Genomic DNA, 25,010 nt, shown 5'->3' on the forward strand with positions numbered 1-25,010 from the left:
TTCGCTGTTCTGGTAGGCACTTTTGCTTAATTGTGTCCCCTTTTAAATTATCTAAAGGTGTACTACCTTTATGAAAAAGTGATTAGCTATATTGGTGAACACTTTCACAGTTGCTTTCATTATGTCATTTATTGGGGTAATGATGTCAGACTGTTCTTCACAAACAAAAATAAAAAGCTTTCACAAAGACAGTGCTTCTTTAAATCCCTATCAAGTGTTTGGATTCAGTGTTGGACTGATTTAGTCAGCTTAAATTCATAAGAAAATAAGAGCATGAGTGAGAAAATTGATTTGTGTTGAGAAGATTTCCAGAGAGACAGTTGTCCCGCATTTGTGTGTGTGTGTGTGTGTGTGTGTGTGTGTGTGTGTGTGTGTGTGTGTGTGTGTGTGTGTTGGGGGGGAGGCTCAATTGTCATAAAAATGCAAAGGGAATTTATTTTGGGTACAGCAAAATAAGCTGGAACAAACTTGATTCTTCCATTTTTGATTTAATTTATTATTGGCATATGTATACAGTAAAAAGTATTGTTTCTTGTGCGCTATACAGATAAAGCATGCTGTACATAGCGCAGGAAAGGAGAGAGTGCAGAATATGATGTTACAGCCATAGCTAAGGATCAACTTGATGCGAGGTAGGTCATTCAAAAGTTTGATGGCATCAGGGAAGAAGCTGTTCTTGAGTCGGTTGATATGTGACCTCAGACTTTTGTGTCTTTTTCCTGACCGAAGAGAGTATGTCTGGGGTGCTTGGGGCCCTTAATTATTCTAGCTGCTTTTCTGAGGCAGTGGGAAATGTAGATAGTGTCAATGGGTGGAAGGCTGGTTTGAGAGATAGACTGGGCTTTGTTCACGACTCTCTGTAGTTTCTTGCAGTCTTGGACAGAGCAGGAGTCATACCAAGCTGTGATACACCAAGAAAGAACGCTTTCTATGGTGCATCTTTAAAAGTTGGTGAAAGTTGTAGTGGGCATACCAAATTTTCTTTGTCTTCTGAGAAAGTAAATGCATTGGTGGGCTTTCTTAACTATAGTGTCAGCATATGGGGGGTGGGTGGGGAACCATGACAGGTTGTTGGTGATCCGGACACCTAAAAACCTGAAGCTGTCAACTATTTCTACTTCATCCCCATCGATGTAGACAGGGCATGTTCTCCACTACACTTCCTGATGTCAATGACTATCTCCTTTGTTTTGTTGACATTGAGTTATCAAAGTATATGTCGTTTTCATTTGTTAGTTACAATATTAACTTTTTAGTGTTAGTATGTTTTAAGTTTATGTTCCATTTGAGTTGAAATGAAAGCTTTGAGATTAAATTAATTATAGTGGTGGAGGGAGGTTGCAAGTATGCAAATTGGGCTGAAAGAAACGTATAAGATGGCAACAGTGTGAGGGGAGTCAAAATGGCTCTCTTCAATATACATTCTTTATGGTTGATCCCTAATGCCCTGAGGGAGATTCCTGGAAAGAGAAGAGAGGCTTATATCTGGGCAGTGAGCATGAGGACCAGATTGATCTTTAAGGCTAGCATTTATATTGCACCTTTGAACTTTTAGAAAACCTCCTACATCACCGGAGCATTCTTGAACAAAATTTTACACAAAAGCGAGGTATTAGGACAGATGGTCAAAAGCAAGAGTTGAGTTTTAGGAATGTCCGTAAAGTTTCGAGTAAAATAAGAAATGGAAAGATTTAGGAAGGAAATTCAAGGGCTTTCAAACAAAGTTATGGCTGCCAATGGTGAAGTGATTAAATTGTGTGCCCAACAGGCCAGAATTGGAAGAACACAGGTATCCAAGAGTGCTATAAAGTTGGAGGAAGTTAGAGATGTATGTCCTAACTCGAGTGCTTAAATTATTTGCTTTTTCCCCTTCTTTGTGAAATGGATTGTTGGTGATTTTGTCGTAACAACTCCTAGCATTGATGATGAGGTTAGTTTTCATTGAAAGTGTTGCAGATTTTGCTTTCTGTAGGTCTTTTTATATGTGTTACACATTTGTTGAGTTGGTAGAAAGATTCACTGTTATTGATTATTCGTAAACACGGAGACCAAAGAGAGGGAAGGGGTCTGGTTGCTCCAACATTTGGACTTGAACCATTGTATGACAGTTTCATTCAGCCTTGTCAGCCCATTGGTGAGTGAATTTGACTGCCCAGCTCGGTGTTTGCTGATTTGTGACGTTCAGCATGGTTCTGGGACAGGAGGTGAAATCCCAGTAGGGTAGTGGGATTTCAAAGAGTGAACCTGAAAGGTAAACAAATTGTGAGGAGGTTTAGTTCCTTTCAACCATTTGGAGGATTATTATCAGAGTAAGTCTCATTCTGCACCACAGGGATTCTGTGACTCTGGATTTAGAATTGTAATCTTTGCTATCTTCTACAATAGAATACCTCTGGGTTTCAGGTCCTGAACTATTACTGAAATTGCTGACATTAATGCTTGCACTGAGTGGATTCATTCAGCGATATTACTGCTGCAGCTAATGTGCGTCAAGGTACATCTTTTGAGGAACAAGTGGAGAATGAGATAGAGAGTGGGAGGGTGGAATTTCAATGAAATTGGCAACTCTAGATTGTATAAATGGAATGTTCAGTGAGTGAAACAAAAGACGTTGAATAATACATTCAGCTATATCAAATCATGATGAAAATATTACAGCTTTGTGGTACATTTTAGATTCCAAACTGTGCCCAGGGAAGATATCCCAGGTTGTTTAGATGGCACATTTTGGCCGGCATGTATGTTAATTGCCCAGCTGAAGATCTGAAATCTACTTTAGTGCTTGTTTTGTTAGCTTAACATCAGCTGTTTCCTGTAGAACAGGATCTGAATGACTGGGTCCAGTGTGTGCACAGCATTGTGGCGTGCCAATACCTGCTGGCACGATGACAGATTCCTTATTTAATTTGTAATTGATTAAACTATTTAACAAATTGATTTTAGAATCTGCTTTTAAACCCAGACTGTTCTAAATCAGCTATAGTCTTCATTAAGTAATGTAGATTTGTTTTACATACTGCAGTAAGCAGGAACTTTGACATATGGCACTACAGATTGGAAGGGGAGCTGGTGATGGCAGTAGTTAGTTGTGGTGGAGATGACCTCTGAGTTCCTAATCCCATTCTGATCTTTGACAAGATCTTGAAAGTTGTCTAATTTTCTTTCTCCTACTCCTCACCTGAAGGTGCTGACTGGTGCAAAGGAGCTGTCATTCATTTAGTTCCTTGCCCAAGTGGTAGCTGTCAAGATGTTAGCTGAGAAGGTATATGGCTGCAGCCTATTCCACTGTGGGGAGAAGTGCAACTCAGAAAAGTTAAGGCCATTTGTAGAAATTTACACCATTTGCATCAATATCTTCAGAAGACTTTGCAGACCAAGGATCAGAGCTGAAATTTGCCTGATGATTGTGGTTTATTGAAACACTGTGGTGGATCCACCCATTGAAGAACCAATATATCAGGTACTTTTTTAAGATTGGTTTCAATGATTTTTGAATACTTAAGTTATAGTTATAATTATGTTGAATGTATGCACCTGTATAGGAGGGAATGGGGATAGAAAATATAACTAGATATTTTTGATGTTGAAATGTGTGCTGTCATTTCTTTTTACTTTTCCCTTATACATTATGTAGATTGGGAATCACGCAGGCAGTGCCAAATACCAGTAGCATACAGTCTTTAATTGTCTATTCATTCTTGCGCTATAGTCCAGTGCTGATAGTTAATTGTAATGTATATCTGTGCAACTGAAATGAACCTCATTTGCTCGCCAGCACTCATGATTTTCCTTAAGAATAAATGGGCCAGAATCACGACCTCTAAACTCAACATGGAAAGAGTTCCAAGTTTTTGCAGTACACTAATCAATGCAGGTTGAACCAAGAACTTGCATTCTCTAATCCTGGAATTACTTCTTAGAAAGATGGACATAATTTCAGTTGTCTGGGAATTACATATGATGTGCACTGATTACAATGGTACATTTTGCTGTTAACCTGAGACACTATACCTTCAGCACTCCCAATGTTGGTTGGATCCAAAGTTTCAGAACACTGAGAAGCAGTTCATGTACATCCATCTCAATACCCATTAAAATAAGGAAGGATTTGATTTTTGTTTTGTAATTCGGAAATTTTTTGGAATAATTCTAATTCAAATAACTTGGCAGCAATAAGGAGACAAAATCATGACGGGATCAATGAAAAAATACCATGGGACGCATTTTCCCATTCTGCCCACCATGGGAATCGTAGCGGGCGAGGGTTAGACCATGGAAAGGTCCATTGACCTCGGGTGGGATTTTCTGACTTTGGGCTGAGCGTAGGTGGGAAAATCCCGCCCACAGTCTTTCTACAGCGTCATGAAATGAAAAAATGCTTGGAAATGTCTTGAAGTATTTTTCTTGCTTTGCATTGCAATATGTGCATATGAAAGTGTTAAAGTGGCATGAATTGATTACTATCTTTAGCAGTTGTCATGAGGTTGGCTTAGTTACTGTGTGTTCCTTTTAGACAAAGAGGATGCCCGTATTTCCCACCCTTTCACCCGCGAGTGGGAAACCTATTGTGGGGAAAGATGCTGGTACTTGAAGCATTTTTGTGATTCTGCATCTGATGATCTTGTGGACGTTGGAGGGGAAAAAACCCTCATTTTATGATGATTGAATTGCATCTCAGCCAAAACTGAGCAGGTACATATATCTGCTAAGTTTTGGCAGAGATGCAATTCAATCATTGAGTTTTTTTTCAAATCTGTGTGGTCGGTAGTGGAAGTTTTACTCACCAGTTGGTTAATAGTGATTGTATGTAGTAACTGTATTCTTTGTTGCTTCAATATTTGCCACCTGGTTATGTTTCTTCATTCATAATGTTAGATTTTCCTATAAGGAACTTTTATTTTTCTTGAAATGAAATCTTATTTTTATTTAACTTGTGGGTGAATGCAAATCTACTGTTTTGCAGATGTTTTTCTTACCAACTAGAATTAGTGTTAAATTTCACACACACAATAGGTTCTGGCTCCAGTGCTGGACCTTGCCACTGTCTCAAAGATGTTTTCACTGCAGCGGAAGTTCTGCATCTTTTCCTGTTGCTTAGAGTCTTTAACCTACAGTACAACATGACTCTTCCATTTCTTTGTATTTTCATACTCGTGCAACAAGTACTTTCTATAAATGTTGATTGGAAAGCTATTTCAATAGAATTTCTGGTGGCAAATGTGAAGTGTTCATTTTTTATGATCGTGGTTTGACCTCCCATTTGGCAAAGGAACAGAACACTGTTGGGTGAAATTTATTTCCTGTTTTCTTTTGTCTATTTGTATTATGGGCAGAAAATACTCCAAATATTAAAGCTGTCAGTTCTCATTGGCTAAATGATTTCCTTGGTGGAACCTGGGGGAGAAACATAATTGTTTATTATAAAGAAAGGGATTGAAGTGTGGATGTGATGTGTGGATACTTTTTGCATAACCGGGAAGAAGAATCAGTGAACATAAAAGCCAGAAACCTTAAATGTATTTTGAAGGGAAACTTCAGACATGATTCATGAAATATGTCCTAACATACTGAGTAATAACTACTAATTCAACAAGGTTTAGGATCTGAAATTGGTGCCAAGGTTGGGGTTCACAAAAATGGTCTGTGGCATTCCTCTGGCAACTGAATGACTGTTGCATTTTGATGTACAGATTGCTTATTATCACAAGCTTTATGCATGTGACATACAGTGAATATCTAAGGCTATGATTGGAAATTCTACCCAAACCCTATTATGGTGAGCATTGTGTTGTAGTTAGGGTTGTTTTATCTGGTTTCTGTGTAGAAGCCATAAATGCTGTGTGCTCTGTTGTATGTCATAGTATAAAGCAGACAGCTGTACTGAGGAGCTACTGTAAAATATTTTCTGGCAGCAGATAAAGCAGAAAACCTGCTTGTCTGGCTACTGCTACAATGTCACCAGTGTGCTCAGCACCATGGGAGAGTTTTAATCCAAACCTCCTGAAACGTCTGCCTGTGTTACCAAGAACAATATTGCCAGAGGCACCTGCTTTACTTGAGCTGACTAAAGTTCAGATCTAAACATTATTTTAACTTTGCCTGCCATTTTCGTTCAGTACATAACGTGATTAGCCCTCTCTGAAGGGAAAGGTGAGGACTTGTGGCCATTTAGGCTTAATTTAAAACTTGTTTTTTTCCAGTTTTCTCTCCTGGTGGCAGACACTTTTACTGGGAATGACTCATGAAGCCCTTAGGTGCCTTGCCCAAGTGACTGTTTCTTAAACAGAAGTTTAATGTTGAGTCTTAACTGGCTAAATCCTATTCATGGGCTACCACAATCAAACCCAATTCTGTGTCTTGCAAACATGCATTTGTGAGCAGAGGTTGCTAGTTAGCAACCAGATTGGGAACCCTGCCTCATTATGCTTCTCCCCTTCATAGACCTTGTAATGTAATGGGCTATTACATTAATTGACACTACCTGTCTGATGGAGCTAAGCTAGCTCAACACATACCAGGAACTTTTGGGTGGCAGAGTACTTTTTACATAGTCTCTTTACCCAGTAAGCCATGCCAGGAAACTATTATGAACTGTTTTTACAAAGTGTATAGGGACAGATTTTTCTCCTCTTCACATGCAGCAGGGTGAGTGTGGGTATCTAGGAGTGGCTGGGGTTCAAAATTCAGCCCACTTCCTGCAGATCACAGTTTGAATTGTATTTGCACTTCCAGATGAGGCGGTTGAAACAAAAAGGCTCATGATCCCCAGAGGTCTTAAAAAATGTGCATGGGTCAGTGTTTCAAATTAATGTGTCTTCTCTGCACTGATGATACCTAATGGATTTGTAGTTTCTGTTAGCTGGAGTGAAAAATCTATTCCTCATTAGGCCAAGTGTTTTTAATGCAATGTGACAAATGCAGCATTTTTATCCCATTTGCTGCATAGTTTGTTACCTTACATAAAATGATCCACAGACAATGAAAATGGTGATTCCTAATCGGATCTGAGTGATAACAAATAATTTATTTTAACTATTTATGGATGTGGGGTTACTTGGGTCACATTGGGATCCTATCAATACAAAAGTACAATAGAGCAAAGAATTATTTGTAAGTGTGATGAATGAATAATGGAGCATGCCATCATAACAATTGTGGCAAATTAGTGACCTCTTTTCATTCTCCTTAGCTACAAATTTGTTGATTGAAACTGACAAATGTGAAAATTTTCAGTCACAGTTTTGATAAAAGTTTGGAGGATGCTGTTTATTACTGAAGACTGACTGATTTTAGTACATTTATGCTGTATCTGTTCTATCAGGATTCCAAACAAGCCATTCTGAAAATCTTTGTTTTTCCTTTAAATAAAACGTGTTATGGGACATCACTGCAAAAAGGGCAGGCCAAAACATGTTTATACTCATTGATTTGATCATTTAAATTGGTTGACCTCTTCAAGGTAAAACATCAACCTACATAAAATATATTAATACCTGCAAGAGTTTTTTCAGTTGTTTTCTGTTATTATAGTGCTTTTAGTTCTTTCTGACCAATTCTTTTTTTCTGTTTCTTACGTTGACATTTTTTGCTATACTTAGAATGTCAAATCCTTTCAGACGGGAGGTTGCTTTAGAAAACCTGTATACAAGCTGGAAAAGTAAGTACAAATTATTCCCATCCCCTGCTTCTTCCGTTAATTTACTGTTTTAAACAGAGGCCTAGATTTTTGCAGAGTTGTGGAAACTGTACGATGTATCCAAAATGACGGATAGACCGCTGATCTGAAAGTTCTGTCCCTATATCCATCAGAACCCATTTTCACTAGGGAGAAGGACTTGGGGGCGGGGTGGAAGGGGCAGGCAGTGACTCTCATATTAGGGAAACCAAACTGAGTAGCGCCTATTTAAAATCAGTGCTGGAGTAAGGGCCTTATTCTGCAGCTTGAGAGTTATGGCTTTTTTGAATTGATGTAAATGTTATTGAAGGAGAGCTTAGTATGTAGCGCTGTCAAGTTATTTAAATGCCCAGCCCATTAAAAATTGAAAACAAAACACTGCTTGCCTCTGCCTGAGGGTTGAAAAAAATCAGTTCTAGCTGTTTGTTTACATAACCTTAAACGCTATCATTATTAATATTTTCCAAAACCTAGCATTAACACAGTGGAGCGGCTGTATGTTCATAGTTGACTGACAGCTCAAAGAGATTGGTAAATTGGGACATAATTCATTGAATGGGCTTTCATGAATTCCAGTTTATTTATGTACTGTAGTAAGGTCTGTAATAGATAGAGCTTTATTATATTTCAACTTAACATGGGTCCTGAAGTCTGCTCATAGTGGATACTGGGTAAGTTGATATAGGGACTATAAAAGGGCTATGGGATGGATGGGTGTCATGAGTTGGCATGGAGGCTGTGCAAGGCCATTCGGATGGGTGGGGAATGTGTTGGCATGAGATGACATGTATGGGCATGGTGCATTAGGGGTGAGAGCTAGAAAACCTAGTGTTTAAGAAAACAGTTGGACAAAGTCCTGGAGCACTATGGTGGACCTTTTAACCAACCTGTTTTGGCACGGGGCAACTCGCGTGGCCACCTTCAATCTGCCACTGGGTACCTGATTCCATTTTGCCATTTAGGTCATTTTTTCCTGAGGCAGGTGTGGTGAGCTGTTAAATTTCCTGGCACTGTGCGCCTACCTTGGGAGTGAAAACCCAGGATATAGAATCTGTCTGGCTCATGCCAATATGGACATGTTGTTACTCTATTTCAGGATTTGTAAGTAATGTTTCTTTAGTTAAATGGAGGCAGTGATTGACACCCCATAAGTGATTTAAATGTGCAAGAGATTTTGCTGCCTCTCCAACAGGCTGAAACCTTTATGGTTCTACTTCCTATTTTAATGGGAAGTGAAGCAGCTGGGCCATAGAAGCTATAGTCCCAATGTGGAGGGATTTTTGAGAGTGAATGCAACACTAAATAAGGGCCTATGCCAAAATTCAATCAAAATGCCTTCGAGTGTGCAGACTTTTTTGAGCGCTAAGAGGGATGGATGGGATAGTTTTTTCCTTTCAGAATAGATTTATAGGAAGGCCATGAGAATAATTCTTTGGGGAGAAGTCAGCTATTGTAACCAAGCTGGAGAGGTCGAAATGTAGGGAATATTTGAATTCGCTATGAAAACACACAGAATTGTAGTGTGGCTCCTGCATTTCTAAAATTTTCTGTTTGTTTTGAGGGGTAGAACATAGTTGGCAGTGAGCACTGTGTTCCTTTCTGTTGACACAGAGTTTTGTCTACTGGGGTTTTTGCAGGTGTTTGAAATGTGGAAGCAGAAGTGCTTTAAATGGTGGTTTTTGCAGAAACTGGGTAACCAGTTTAGCAGAACTCTGCTCATTTGAATGCTATTCAATCAGACCCACCCCCGCAAACCTGCTTTTACCCTGTCTTGCATCTCTGGTCTATCTGATTTTAACATGGCTGTATTACTTCCGCACAAGGGGATTTTCACAGTAATTTCATTGCAGAGTTAATGTAAGCCTACTTAGGAGACTAATAAACTTTAAACAAAGTAGTTGTTCACCTGAGACAGACAAACCATTGCAAGTCCTATTCAACTTACGCAGGGAAAAACGATTGCAGGGAAAGGGTAACTCATTACATGACCCGGCTTTGATCTCCCTCTTCTTCCGCCCCCTCCCAACCTGCTCTATCATTTCTGCTCCTATCCTACCCCACCCTCCTGACGTTTTCTGAGAACAATCTCCTAAATGCCTTCCAGGAGAGTGGTGATTTGGTGCTGGGCTCTCTTCATGCGCAGATGCCAGGGAAATCCTTGTGAGCTTCTTCTCCTTTGCTCTGTGCTTTGCTTAATTTACTGTCTCCCCACCCTCAATTCCACACCCCCCCAATTGCAGAGTGTTGGCTTGTGTTGTATTATGTACTTCAGAAAGTTACCAGAAAATGCAATAAATAGATCACTTCTACATTCGCTGCACTGTGACCATTCACTCAATGCAGTGTGAAGGATTCCAACTTATAAATATCCACTGCACTCAGAACTCACGAAGGCAACTTTGCATATAGTCAGAAACTTGTCAGATTTGTTAAGGTTAAAGTTGAAGAAAATGTCTGATTTTATTCCCAACAAAATGACTACAACATTGATTTCTATTTGCCCCTGGTAATTTTAATTCCCTCTTACATTGCAACCTCGTTATGTAATTGTTTCTTTACTTCTCTTGCTCTGTGATAGGTGTGGTTCTCTGCTTATATGGGGCTAGCCATAAAACTGTATTCTTAGTTCCTCTATTTTCCTCATACACCATCCCCATTCTCTACAAATGTGAAGTTATCCACTTTGGTAGCAAAAGCAGGAAGACAGATTATTATGTGAATGACTATAAATTAAGAGAAGGGAACTGTGCAACAAAACCTGGGTGTCCAAGTACTCCAACTGCTGTAAGCATGCAAATACAGCAGGTGGTAAAGAAGGCAAATGTTGGCCTTCATAGTGTGAGGATTCAAATACAGGAGCAGGGATGTCTTGTTGCAATTATACAGGGCCTTGAAATGACCACACTTGAAATATTATGTGCAATTTTGATCTCCTTATCTGAGGAAGGATGTTCTTGCTCTACAGGGAGTACAGAAAAAGTTTACCAGACTGAATCCTGGGATGGCAGGACTGACATGAGGATACTTTAAGTCAGTTAGGATTATATTCGCTGGAGTTTAGGAGAACAAGGGGAACCTCATAGAAGCTTAAAATTCTAACAGGACTACGAAGAGTAGATGTCAGAAGGATGTTCCCAATGGTAGCTGTGTTCAGGACCAGGGGTCATAGTCTAAACATATGGGATAGACCATGTAGTAATGGGATGAAGAGAAATTTATTCACCCAGAGAGTGGCGAGCCTGCCGAATTAGTTACCACAGAAAGCAGTTGAGGCCAAAACACACTTTTCAAGAAGGAGTTAGATGTAGCTCTGGCGGTAAGGGGGATCAAATGATATGGGGGAAGATGGGATCAAGGTATTGAGTTGGATGATCATAATGAATTGTGGAGCAGGCTTGAAACGCCAACTGGCCTACTACAACTACTATTTCTATGTTTCTCATCACCACCATCCCCAGATTAGAGAGTGCAAACTTCTCAATTTAACAACCAAACAAGAACTGATCTAAGTCATTATATGAAGCCAAAACCGTTCCAGCTGTGATTCAACTATATTTGGCATGTGTCCAATGCCCAAACAGTTGAACCAACAAGTTATCTGTTGTGGATCTAAGTCTTTCTTTTAAAGACAGGTGATAAATATACCTTTTTTTTGTTCTTTTGAATTCACAAATGTTGAGAAGCGAATTGGTCAATATCTTCTCCATTCCATTTTTTGTTTTGAATTGTGGATATCTGAGATTAGAATCATGCATTCCTGCAAAGAATGCCTTGTGTCTGTGATCCTGAGCAATCAGGAGTTATGATGTTAGACAATGCTTTCAACATACTCAGACTAGGATAGAATATACAGTCTTGAGCAGAATGTATCTGGCTTCCATGGCAACTTTGAGTCACGAGTGTCCAATCCCAAGATACGAATATTTTTATTGAGAATATAATTCATTACGCAAAAGGCAGGATTATTCAAGTAACTTTGACTTGAGTGACTTTTAATTTTATATTAATTCATAATTGCCCCATGTGTCTTTCTTTCATGTTCAAATCTTCTTATTTTCATGCACGGAATAGTTAATAGAGATACTTATTTGCCTCTGTGTACTTTTTTAAAAAAAATTAAGTTCTCTCAGCTCAGTGGGTTTATGGAAGTTTTCACCTGAGAATGATTTTAGGTCAATAAAATATACTGTGTCCCTGATCAGAGTTCTGTGAAGCCCAAGAGCATGCAAAGCTACTCTGTGCAGTACCGGATTTCACCTTCTCCTTGATGGAGAAATCTGAGGTTAATGTTGTGCTTAATGCTTCGTACAAAGCTCCTTTTTTCCCTATTGTAGTGGAAAAGTTAACCTATTTATTTTTGAATAACTAAACTCTTTGTTAAAAAAGAGTGAAGGAGAATCCTGTGAATATGTTAAATGTTCGTTAATATTCACCCTCTGTTATTTAAAGGCCTGGAGAGAATATTTAGTCCTGATTTCTGAAGGCTTAAAGCACTGCACCTGAACAAGTCTATTTTTAGGTCCAAAGTTGCTTCCTGAATAAATTAATCTGTATTTCAGCTTTTACTAGCTCCAGTCCTTTGTATGCTCTCAATCAAAGTTTGCATAAAAATGCAGAAAACTGAATTTGTAATGCAAGTTTCACTTGAAGGGGAAAAAAAAATGAAGGCAGTATCTTGAGATGAGAAAAAGATACATAACAAAAAGTCAAATAATTAGTGTGTAATGTTCTGCAGAATAAAGCTGTTGCTGTGTTTTTGTTGTCCCTTGGCAGTGCTGAGTCCATCTAAATCCACTGCCTGTATTATATGTTTGCATTACCAATGCTCATCATTGCAGTACAAAATAACAAGCACCTGTATGCAGTGCTGATTGAAAGATTAAAGAAAAGGTGGAGACTGCAGATTTAGAAGGGCAGGGAGTGCTGCATGAATTAATTTGGTTGAAATGTTTGTCCAGCCTGAACTCATCCCACCCTGATACTGTAGCTGCTGAGTGATTCTAGGTCAGACAGCTGCTTTTGGGCTGCCTCTACAGTAGCTGCAAGTCCCAACAAATCCTTAGCTGTGGCTGGCCTCTCATGTTGCTGTGAATCTGCTAACCCGTGCTGTATGTGACGAATGGGAATATTTAATTCAAGCTACTGTCTTCCACACCTCTCTCATTAAAACTAATTGCCTGTCACTTTCCATTGGAAAATGTAGACTTGTGAATGGAATGTACTAAATGCACAGTTACATTTACTGGAAGTAATTTTTTTGTCCCTGTGTTCTTTCCATTATTGTATTTTACTACTTTATTTTTCTGAAAGACATTTTTTTTGAAAGTAATATATTGAACATCATAGTGATCTGCATTCTTGTTGGAAGGTTAACTGACCTCATACCAAATGGGTATATTTAGTCAATTCCAATATAAGCTATTTTGGGATAGCTTCAGGGATTAGACCAAGTGCAAAGTAGGGCTAAACTGTTCATTGTAGTTAGTTGAAGAATTTTATTGAGTTTTTAAAGAAATTTACAAGTTGTTGAACCATTAAAGTTTGTTAACACAATACTTTTCAGTCCCGTGTTTGGGGTTGTTAAGAAGATGGTCAATATTTGGAAAACATTATGGATGATGGACAGTCCAGCTGTTTGTTAATATAGCAAAAAGTCTGACAACACCAGGTTTTAGTCCAACTGATTTATTTGATAGTAAACTCACAAGCTTTCGAGGTTTCCCTCTTCGTCAGGTGAATGGAAAGTTCTGGCCTCAGACAGAGCATATAAAGCACAGACAGTTTAGAGATTACTGATTAGAATGCGAATCTTTACACCTAACCTGCTGTTCAAGTCCTAAAGTGGCCGACAATGTGAGTGGAAGGAGCACTGATCACGGGTTAAAGAGATGTGTATTGTCTCCAGACAGTACAGTAAGTGAGGTTTTGCAAACCCAGGCAAGTCACGGGGGTTAGAGATAGTGTGACATGAACCCAAGATCCCTGTTGAGACCGTCCTCATGTGTGCGGAACTTGGCTATCAGTCTCTGCTCAGCGACTCTGCACTGTCGTGTGTCGTGAAGGCCGCCTTGGAGAACGCTTACCCGAAGGTCAGAGGCTGAATGCCCGTGACCACTGAAGTGTTCGCCAACAGGAAGGGAACAGTCTTGCCTGGTGATTGTCGAGCGATGTTCATTCATCCATTGTCGTAGTGTCTGCATGGTCTCCCCAATGTACCATGCTTCGGGACATCCTTTCTTGCAACGTATCAGGTAGACAATGTTGGCCGAGTTGCAAGAGTATTTACCGTGTACCTGGTGGATGGTATTCTCACGTGTGATGATGGTATCCGTGTCGATGATCCGGCATGTCTTGCAGAGGTTGCTGTGGCAAGGTTGTGTGGTGTTGTGGTCACTGTTCTCCTGAAGACTGGGTAGTTTGCTGCGAACAATGGTCTGTTTGAGGTTGTGTGGTTGTCTGAAGGCAAGAAGTGGGAGTGTGGGGATGGCCCTGGCAAGATGTTCGTCTTCATCAATGATATGTTGAAGACTCCAGAGAAGATGTCGTAGCTTCTCCGCTCCGGGGAAGTACTGGACGACGAAGGGTACTCTGTCCACTGTGTCCCATGTTTGTCTTCTGAGGAGATCGGTGCCAACATTGTCTACCTGATACGTTGCAAGAAAGGATGTCCCGAAGCATGGTACATTGGGGAGACCATGCAGACGCTACGACAATGGATGAATGAACATCGCTCGACAATCACCAGGCAAGACTGTTCCCTTCCTGTTGGCGAACACTTCAGTGGTCACGGGCATTCAGCCTCTGACCTTCGGGTAAGTGTTCTCCAAGGCGGCCTTCACGACACACGACAGTGCAGAGTCACTGAGCAGAGACTGATAGCCAAGTTCTGCACACATGAGGACGGTCTCAACAGGGATCTTGGGTTCATGTCACACTACTTGTAACTCCCGTGACTTGCCTGGGTTTGCAAAACCTCACTTACTGTACTGTCTGGAGACAATACACATCTCTTTAACCTGTGATCAGTGCTCCTTCCACTCACATTGTCGGCAAGTTTAGGACTTGAACAGCAGGTTAGGTGTAAAGATTTGCATTCTAATCAGTAATCTCTAAACTGTCTGTGCTTTATATGCTCTGTCTGAGGCCAGAACTCTCCATTCACCTGACAAAGAGGGAAACCACGAAAGCTTGTGCATTTACTATCAAATAAATCAGTTGGACTAAAACCTGGTGTTGTCAGACTTTTTACTGTGTTTACCCCAGTCCAACGCCGGCACATCCACATCATGTTAATATAGCACCATTGCCATTGGAAGTAATTGCATGAGGGAGAGGGTAGCAGGGAAGAGAATGAAAAACTTATTTTATTTTGATGGTATTTTGTCACCCCAAGCAGCTTTTCAGAATAAGGAATCATTACTTAGCCTGCATGGCATTCCCAGTCTTTCTAGCTGAGTGTGAGGGAGGTAGAGCTGAGACTGAAAGGTTTTGTTGGTTAAGGATAATAAGGGATATGGAAAATAGGTAGGTGTGAGTTAGGTGTAGACTATAATCAAATTTCTAATTGAATGGTAGAATAGTAGAAAAAATTATTAGGGATAGGATTTACAGTTATTTAGAGAGTAATGAATTGATTGGAGATAGTCAGCACGGTTTTGTGAAGGGTAGGTCGTGCCTTACTAACCCTATTGAGTTTTTTGAAAAAGTGACCAAAGAGGTGGATGGGGGTAAGGCAGTTGACGTGGTATATATGGACTTTAGTAAGGCGTTTGATAAGGTTCCCCATGGAAGGCTTCTGCAGAAAATGCAGATTTATGGGATTGAGGGTGATTTAGTTAATTGGGTCAGGAATTGGCTAACTGATAGAAGACAGAGGGTGGTGGTTGATGGAAAGTATTCGTCTTGGAGTTCGCTTACAAGTGGTGTGCCTCAGGGATCTGTTTTGGGGCCACTGCTGTTTGTAATTTTTATAAATGATCTGGATGAGGGTATAGAAGGATGGATTAGTAAATTTGCTGATGACACCCAAGTCGGAGGAGTAGTAGATAGTGAAGAGGGGTGTCGTAGTTTACAGAGAGACTTGGACAAGTTGCAGAGCTGGGCCGAGAGGTGGCAGATGGAGTTTAATGTGGAAAAGTGTGAGGTAATTCACTTTGGCAGGAATAACAGATGTGTAGAGTATAGGGCTAATGGTAGGACTCTGAATAGTGTTGACGAACAGAGGGATCTAGGTGTATATGTGCATAGATCCCTGAAAGTTGGAAATCAATTCGATAAGGTTGTTAGGAAGGCATACAGTGTCTTGGCGTTTATTGGTAGGGGGATTGAATTTAGGAGCCGCAACGTCATGTTGCAACTGTACAAAACTCTGGTGCGGCCGCACTTGGAGTATTGTGTACAGTCTGGTCCCCACATTATAGGAAGGATGTAGAGGCATTGGAGAGGATGCAGAGGAGGTTTACCAGGATGTTGCCTGGTATGGAGGGAAGGTCCTATGAGGAGAGACTGAGGGATTTGAGGTTGTTTTCGTTAGAAAGAAGGCGGCTAAGAGGAGACCTTATTGAAACATACAAGATGATTAGAGGTTTAGATAGGGTGGACAGTGATAGCCTTTTTCCTCGGATGAAGAAAGCTAGCATGAGGGGACATAGCTTTAAATTAAGGGGTGGTAGTTATAGGACGGATGTCAGAGGTAGGTTCTTTACTCAGAGGGTGGTGGGGGAATGGAATGCCCTGCCTGCTGCAGTTGTAGATGCGCCTAGTTTGGGGGCGTTTAAGGGGTCCGTGGATAGGTTTATGGATGGAAAGGGATTGGTTTAGGTTAGAGGGTCATTGCTTTTTTCTTAGTTGGTCGGTGCAACATCGTGGGCCGAAGGGCCTGTTCTGCGCTGTTATGTTCTATGTAGTCTCAGGGAGCTGAATGGGCCTACTCCTGATCTATTGCGCCTTACCTATATTCCAAAGCTGGGCTTTTTCTTTCTGTTGTGCAAATTTTATTATATTCACATATGAACCATAATTATCTATGTTGGTGTGAGAGTGAGGGCACCAGGTGTAACTCCGGATTCAGTTCCCTGGATAGTTTAGTTTCACTTTTAAAGTGGAGAAACAAAATTGAAACTCATTTTTGAAATAAAATTTGCTATTTAAGAGAATTTTAAAAAGCCACATTTCAGAATAGCATTAAGTGCTGTAACTGAGCTACTGTAGATGACATTTAACCCCACGCTAACATTTTCTTTCAGGAAAGTCCATGTCAAGTCAAAGCAACTACAATTATAGGATAATAGTTTTGACTGAGAAATTGCAGAGTGCATTTGTGGTCTTGTTGCTGAGGTTGGAAATGCTGCTCAGCCACAAAACTCCAGATCTAGCCTTCGTGGAAATTGTGTAACTTGATTGGTGTTTTGCTTTCTTCACCAGGGTCCATATGTTAATAATCCTTGCTTTATGGTCACTTTTCAGAATCAGCAAGTGTACCATCAGAGACCAACCACCTCATTTAAAACTATGGCAGTGCCTATACAACCATCATCTTTTCTTTAGCTTGTTAAGAATATTTCTGTGGGGGTCTGAACTAAACAAACAACAAAAAGGAAGTTGAAATAAAACTACAAAGTTAACTATTCCTACGTTCAGTAGTAAAAGTTTGTCAGCATCCAGTTGTTATTATATATTCCTGTACAGTACACCTTTTTGGATTTCATAAATCTCTCTGGACTTGCTATACATTGTGTAGCTGTGACTTCGAGCTTTATATTAACACAAAGAAGGGGAAAGAGTCAGTGTATTTGTAAATTGCAAAGAAAGTGAAATGGAAATACCTGTATCTGTTCATATTCTGTATTTAAGACTTAGCTCCAGAAAGTGCAAATTATTAAACCTTTATTTGAGTATGGTTGAAAGAAGAAATTGTAGCTTTTCATCTTGCATTCATCAGGACAGCTCACAAGAAATGATCAATTTATCTTATTATTTGTTTGTAATTTTTAAAAACAACTTAGCTTGGTAGTTTCTTGCAAGCAGTCCTGATGAGTGCAAGATGAAAAACTTTAACAGCATCTTAATTTTTCAGTAATACTCAAGTTCCTTTATTACTTTTGAAATCTAAAACTGCTTCCTTGCTCTTTTTTTACAAAAAGTTTCCTAATCAAAAATCAACAACCAAAAAAATTAAGATCCTCTCCCATTTATTGTTAAATATTTATATTGTCATTCGCTTTGTCCTTTTGATTTCTCAGCAATTGAGCTGCCATAAAGGGGGAGGGGGAAGACAGTTGTGAAGCACAGTCTGATATAACATCTGTGGGGCTGGCATTTAGGTTTGGAAAAGGTGTGCAAACTCTGTTCCTGAACTATCTGAGCATTGAGATTTAAGAGCAGTGCCTACTCTACTGATGTACAAGACCACGCTGCATATCATTGACCTGAAAGTAATATTTGGCTAAACAGTGATTGAATGAATGGTGCTTTGGTCTCCTGATTAATGGCCCTTGTTCTTAATGTTTTCATTGGCTGCTTCAGAACTCATAAATGAAAAGCCGGTTAAATAAACTGTGCATTGATAATTGTGATGACATTGACACAGTGATTTTTAAAAAAAATTGTTTTGATTCTGCAGTATGGTTAAAAGCAACACTTCACATCACATCCACTTGGCAATGCCAATCCCACACGCACACAATAATACATACCTGTGAGAGATTTGGAATACACCAACTTGGTAAGGGGCTCAGATGACATAATGGGTGAAATTTCATGGCCTTGCTCGTCCCAAAACCATAAAATCCTGCCTGTGTCAACAGACCTCCACATGCTCCCCTCACCCACTCCAATTCCTGTGGCAGTAAAATTCCGGCTAATAAATCTGAGAGGAAAGCTTAAGCAGTCGCTGAACGTTATCTGAATTCATGGATTATTTTAGCAGTATAACTTCCTTGTGGTCATGTTCTTATAATAAGAAGGGATCAAAAAGATATGTGCATAAGAATCCTACTGGTCAAGCTTCCATGATGATGCATTGGGAAACAAGATAGTTTTTAGGCAAAGTGCAATTTAAAGAAAAAGCAAAATTAAATCTAGGTGTACAGATAATTCAGCTACATATAATGTCCTTATTTTAGGGTGGCATAGTGGTTAGCACTGTTTCCTCACAGCACCAGGGACCCGGGTTCCATTCTGGCCTTGGATGACTGTGGAGTTTGCATGTTCTCCTTGTGTGTGGGGGGTGGGGGGGAGGTTTCCTCCCATAGTCCAAAGATGTGCTGGTTAAGTGCATTGGTCATGATAAAAATAAAATGTCCCTTAGCGTCCAAAGATGTCTGGGCTGGATAGATTGGTCATGGTAAATGTGTGAGATTATGAGGATGGGGAGAGGGGTGGGCCTGGGTGGGATGCTCTTTCAGATAGTTGGTGCAGACTCAATGGGCCAAATGGCCTCTTAACTGCACTGTAGGGATTTTATGATTCTAGGATTTATACAATACTTTGATTTTGTGTTATTCTTTATAATTGATTTGCAAAAGGTACAACAGTTTGGTAATTTGAATTTGTACTGATTGTCTTGTTTGAGTATTGCTGAAAAAAGACACTGTCAAAAAAAATTTTTCTTGCACTCATCAGGACAATTTGCAAGAATACTAAATGTAAACAACAAACTTGGCAGTAACTCAGTCATCAGCTAAGTGGTGCATTCTCCATGGCAACACCTCTACCAACCAGCACTCTCTCTTTTCATGCAGTCTCAACTGCTGTTCCCTTTATATTTGATATTCTTGCAAATTGTCATGATGAGTGCAATACAAAAAGCTTTGACACGTGTCTTTTTTCAGTAATACTCAACCATTATCTCTTCTATCAAATGACTAATTGTCTTACTCCTTTTAGTTCTGTCTGTTTATTCTTGGATGTGCAAGTGACCAAGGGGAAAATAGACTATTTTTAAAATAATTGTGAATATAGATTTGATTAATATAGATTAGATTTCCTCCTCATGTTGTTCCATTAGAAAACTGGTTACAACTTTATCTTCATGCCTACTGGTTACAAAATATGGCAGATGCCTTTGAAGCCTTCATGTGGACACCAGTTGAGAATCCTTGATCTAGGTGACCCATCGTAGTAGTTATAAAATTCTGTATTATTTTGGATATTTGGTTTAGGACTGACTAGAACTCAATGTTATGAGTGGTTTGCAGCAGTTATTGTGTTCTGCATTTTCTAGGTATTTTAGCATAGTGAATATAGAATCATAAAATAGCATCCTTCTGTGCTGTAACCATTCAGCTTGTCACATCGTTAAGAGTTAGTGAGCTAGTCTCATTCCTCTTATCTTTCACCAATATTCCTGCACTTTTTCTCTTTAGATAATTATCCCATTCAGTTTTGAAAACTGTGATTAGATTTGTCTCCACCTAATTTTCAGGCAGTGCCACAAGCAAATTTTGAAATTGTGCCCTCTACACCCAAGACTAACTTATATCAAGGAAAATAGTAGCCCTAAACTAAACCCTGGAGAATCCCATTATAAATCTTAATAAGTTGGAGAAACAGTATTCATACCTACTGTTTCCTGTCATTTGGCCAACTTTATATCCATGTTGCCACTGTCCCTTTTATATCATTGGGTTCAATTTTGACACTTGTTATGTGGCATCTTTATCAAACGTCTTTTGGAAGTTCATGTACATCAATCACATTGCCCTCTGCCTCTTTGAGCATATTAGTTAAACATGATTTGCTCTTAACAAAATTCGTGTTTGCTTTTCTTAATTAATTCAAATGTCCATGTGATTGTTAACCACAGATTATTATTTCTAACAGATTTCCCACCCCAAAATTACACTTGCCTGTAGTTGCTGTTTATCCTTGCGCACATTTTTTGAACAAGACTAACATATGTCATTCTCCAGTCTTGGAGCACCACCCTTGTATCTAAAGAGAATGGAACAATTATGATAATTGCCTCTGCAGGTCCCACAGTATCCCACAGATGAGTCCCACAGATGAGTTTGCATCTCATCGGATCCTGGTGATTTGTCAACTTTTAAGTATAGCCATGATTTTGAATACCTTCTGTCTATCAATTTTTCTTAACCCAGATATACCAGAGTTGTTAGTTCTATGCTGACTGTATATAATGATGAGATATTCTCATTAAATAGGAGCTTACGAACCTTTTCCCTATTTCCCAACTACCTCCTCTTTCATTGTGCCTTTGGCAGCATATTTATCCTGGGCCAAGATAGATGCAAGTATTCATTTAGTACCTCCATCAAATAAAATCCCCCATAATAACTACTCAATATTTTTCACGTATCATTGTAACTTGTTTGCAAATTTGTTCCTCAATATTTTTCCCACTGGTTGGAAGGACATCGTCTGTCTCCAGCACTATAATATTATCCTTTAATTAGCATGTGATTCCTCCTCCTCGTTTCTTTCCTTCCATATGTTACTGGAACTTGTATCTAAGAATAATTAGTACACCCAGTCCTATCTTTTTACAGGTCTCCATTATTGTAATAACATCCTCCCACATGCTACCTGCATTTTTCTGTGAATTCACATAAATGCACTATAAACCTAATTTAAATCTTACTGCATTCCCTCTTACTCTGAACCCACCACAGTATCTTTTACTCTAGTGCTATCTGTCTCTCCTAATTCTTTGTGCACCTTGGTTTTCTATCCCTAATGTTAATTCCTGGTTTTCACTCACTTGCCTCCCCAATAGCACCAGCAAACAGCCCTGCAAGGACATTGATTCCTGGCTCTGTTCAGGTGCAATCTTTCTGGCCTGCTCATCTCCCATCTTCCATCTCCCCATGAACGGTTCCCGATGTCGCAATGATCTGAAGCCCTCCCTCCTGCACAAATGTTCCAGCCACACACTCATATGCTATATCCTCCTATTTCTATACTCAGTAGGATGAGTAATTGGAAAATTACTACTTTTCAGTCCTATCTGCTGATCTCCTTACTAGCTCCCTAAACTTTGCCTGCTGCACTTCATCCCTCCTTTGACATATGTTGGCAGTAGTATGGCCATGACTGCTAACTGTTCACCCTCCCTTCTCAAAAGTACACTGCAGCTGTTCAGTAATTTCCTTGACGCTGGCCAACACCAGGGAGGCAACATATCATCCTAAATTGAGGTTTGTGGCACAGAAACACCTGTCCGTTGTGCTAACTACAGAATTCCCTGCATGGCCTGAAATCTTTGGATGGCAGGGGCCTAGAATTGGCGTGAACACATCCCCGCCAACTCTGACAGACCCACTGCCATTTAAACCATCAGTAAGCACTGTATGGCAGCAGGAAGGACATCCATCCTCACTTGGTTTGAAGACCTGCCTTAGAGTGCTGCTGGCCAATCAGATTGGCTGGCAAGTCTTCAAACCTTCGGGCACTGCCCTGGAGGTGGGTGGGGGTGGTCACTAGGGTGTGTTATTGGGGTCTGAGGAAGTAAGGAAGGGGAAGCCCAGGCCTTCAGAGGATGGTGCTCTCTATCAGAAGGGAACTCATTTGCCTGCCAGCTAAAAATTGAAATTGAGTGCACCACTTAGGGGCCTTAAATGAGGCAAGGAGACCCCCTCCTGCCAAGGCCTTGCCCGTCCCAGCATAAATTGCTTTCTGTTCAGGGCCTGGTGGGTCCCGGAGGTGTTGTTACTAAGTTACATGACTCCTCATTCGTCCTTTCCAAACTGGAATGTCTAATTTTCTCTGGCAGATCTTTTTATAATGTCGACCTTTTCACTCTAGCGATCAGTCTAGCAGATCTTTACTGTACTGCTCCCAGTGGAGTGTTTTCGTTAATTCTTGGCAACTGGAATTCGATATAAGATTCAAAAGTGTGGTCTGATCATAACAGTTGAATCACTACTTCCTCTGACTTTTACTCTGTTGTTTTGGCTTTTTGTTCAACATTCTATCGGCTTTATTGATTGCTGCTCTGCACAGTTAGACTTTCTGGTTTTGAATTTACTAAGACCCCTAGATACTAGACATTTTGAGAGTATACATTCCTGGTACAAAGTACTTTGCATTTGTCTGCGTTTAATTTCCTGTCATTTTCTGCCCGCAGACATATTTTGTCCGACTAACCCTCATTTCTGAGCTGTCTCCTTTGATTTGGCTCCCCCCACCATTTGAAAATTGTACTATGCATTGAGTTTTGGAGTACAGGTCATTTATGTAAATTAGAATAGCTGTTGTCTCAATGCTTAGCGCTGGTGCTCCCCATCTTTCCCTCTCCCAACACTGACAAAACTTTAATCTGTACCTATTATTCTCCACCTTTCAGCCAATTTTTATCCATTTCTAAGATTTGCATAGCCTTCCTTACAGCTTTAAGTTTAACCACTAGCTTTTTGTGTGGAGCTTTTCCAAATGCCTTTTGGAAATCTAGCTTAGTGGAGACTAAAAGGTTGTTCACGGATCACTTTGGTTATCAATTCAAAGTTGTTGAGATTTTTCAGGCTGTATCTTTCCCAGTTTTGTTTCATCCTAATTGCTGCCTACTTGCCCTCTATTTCTTGTGTGAAGCATTTAACTTGAAAAGCTGATCCCATCCAATTCATGTCTGACGATGAATAGCCATGATGTTTAAATTAATTTCCCTCCTCATGAAAGCTAAATGTACAGGAGCAAATTCAAGAAGGAAAATGTGTAACTCATTAAATATTGCACTGCTTAACTTGCGTAAACACTTCCAAGTTCTGCTCCCTGCTTTCTCTACAGAGTGGAACATACAATCATATGAATTAGGAGCAGAAGTAGGCACATTAAGCCTGCTCTGTCATTTAATAAGATTGTGATAACCCCCAAGAAGTCCATAGGAAATTACTGATTGATCTCCCTGTGAGACCTGTTGAGTATGAGTTCCCCTGGTAACAGGTAAAGGCCTACCCATTACCTACCTTTTATAAGGCAGGCCCAGGACTTGACCCGCTGAACAGTAGTCCAGGCAGGGACTAGTGTATATTCACCATGAAAGTGGTTTGACCTGGCATTCTGTAAAAAACTATGTTCCTTTCCAGTTCGGCTTCCTGAGTTATTACAAAGGTCAAGGCTGATCCAATTGTGGCCTCTATGTCACTTTCTTGCCTATATCTCATAGTCTTTGATTTCCAGGTTAATCAAGAATCTATTGGTCTCTGCTTTAAAAATATTCAATGACCTGCCTCAGCCACTCTGAGGAAGAAAGTTCCATCGACTCACGGCCCTCTGAAAGAAATAAAATTCTCCTTATCACTGACTTAAATGGAAGACCCCTTATCTTTCAACTGTGTCCCTTAGTTTTGGTCTCCTCCACAGAGGGAAACATCCTTCCAGCATTCACTCTGTCAAGCCCCTTCAAGTTCTTGTATGTTTCAATAAGATCACTTCTCATTTTTCTAAATACCAATGGATACAGGCCTAACCTGTCCAACATTTCCTCATAAGATAACACTGTCATCCCAAAAATCAGTTGAGTGAATCTTTTATGAACTGCTTATGTAATATATAATTTCTTAAATATGGAGACCAAAACTGTACAAACAACTGCAGATGTGGCTTCAACAATGCCCTTTTTAACTGTAGGAAATCATCCCTACTATTATTGCAAGATAAATGGAATATAAACAAGAACATTCCGTTCCTAATCACTTGCTGTACCTGCACATGAATCTTTTATGATTCATGTACTTGATCATCCAGATCCCTCTATATCTCAGAATTCTTTAATCTCTCTCTATTCTTCCTACTGTGGACACCTCCACATTTTCCCACATTACACTCCATCTGCTAAATCTCTGCCGCTGACTTAACCTATTTATTTCCCTTAACAGATCCCGTCTAACCTCGAAACAGCTTACTTTCCTGTCTATTTTTGTGTCATCAGCAAATGTAGCAAATGCATTTGAAAGCCAAATCAAGAGTAAATCAAGACATTGCTGGATCTGAAGCCAATTTAAGTCAGCAAGAAGAGGGGAGATGGATATTCGGAATCTACTGTTAGTTAGGGCTTGGGCAGTGAGTGAAATTTTGGACCTGCTCAAGTTTATGGAGGATGATAGGTGTTCTGAATAATGTCTCTCTATGTTTACCTGAACAGAACTCCTGCGTTGAAGTTCTATTGCATGAAAAAAATGCCTGTCACTGATCTTTACTAGGCACTACACTGCAAATCATGGGATTTACTGCTGGCATGTGCTATTCTGGAAGCATCATGGGTGGCAGGTGAAGATGCTGAATCTACTCAGACACCCTGAAATGGTTTAAAATGGTTCCAGTGGCCCTATGTAGAATAGGCTGATATCCAAAATGCACTAGGCTTCTCAGGGATCCTCTT

The 25,010-nt window shown here is 39.9% G+C and overlaps 1 protein-coding gene across 6 annotated transcripts in view; it reads left to right on the forward strand.

Annotated features, from left to right (window-relative positions):
• Positions 1–25,010, forward strand: part of LOC145350922 (BCL11 transcription factor A-like) — a 208,957-nt gene that overhangs the window by 43,365 nt on the left and 140,582 nt on the right. Inside the window, exon 2 of one of the 6 annotated variants that reach the window (XM_080200393.1) lies at positions 7,599–7,657. The exons of the other annotated variants lie outside the window; for them this stretch is intronic. Coding sequence (XP_080056519.1) covers positions 7,600–7,657 — 58 coding nt within the window. The 5' untranslated portion in view covers position 7,599. The remainder of the gene's footprint in view (positions 1–7,598; positions 7,658–25,010) is intronic. 6 annotated transcript variants of the gene reach the window in all.

The sequence above is a fragment of the Carcharhinus amblyrhynchos genome, chromosome 12 (genome assembly GCF_965287045.1).
Source record: "Carcharhinus amblyrhynchos chromosome 12, sCarAmb.v2.hapA, whole genome shotgun sequence".
NCBI lineage: Eukaryota > Metazoa > Chordata > Chondrichthyes > Carcharhiniformes > Carcharhinidae > Carcharhinus > Carcharhinus amblyrhynchos.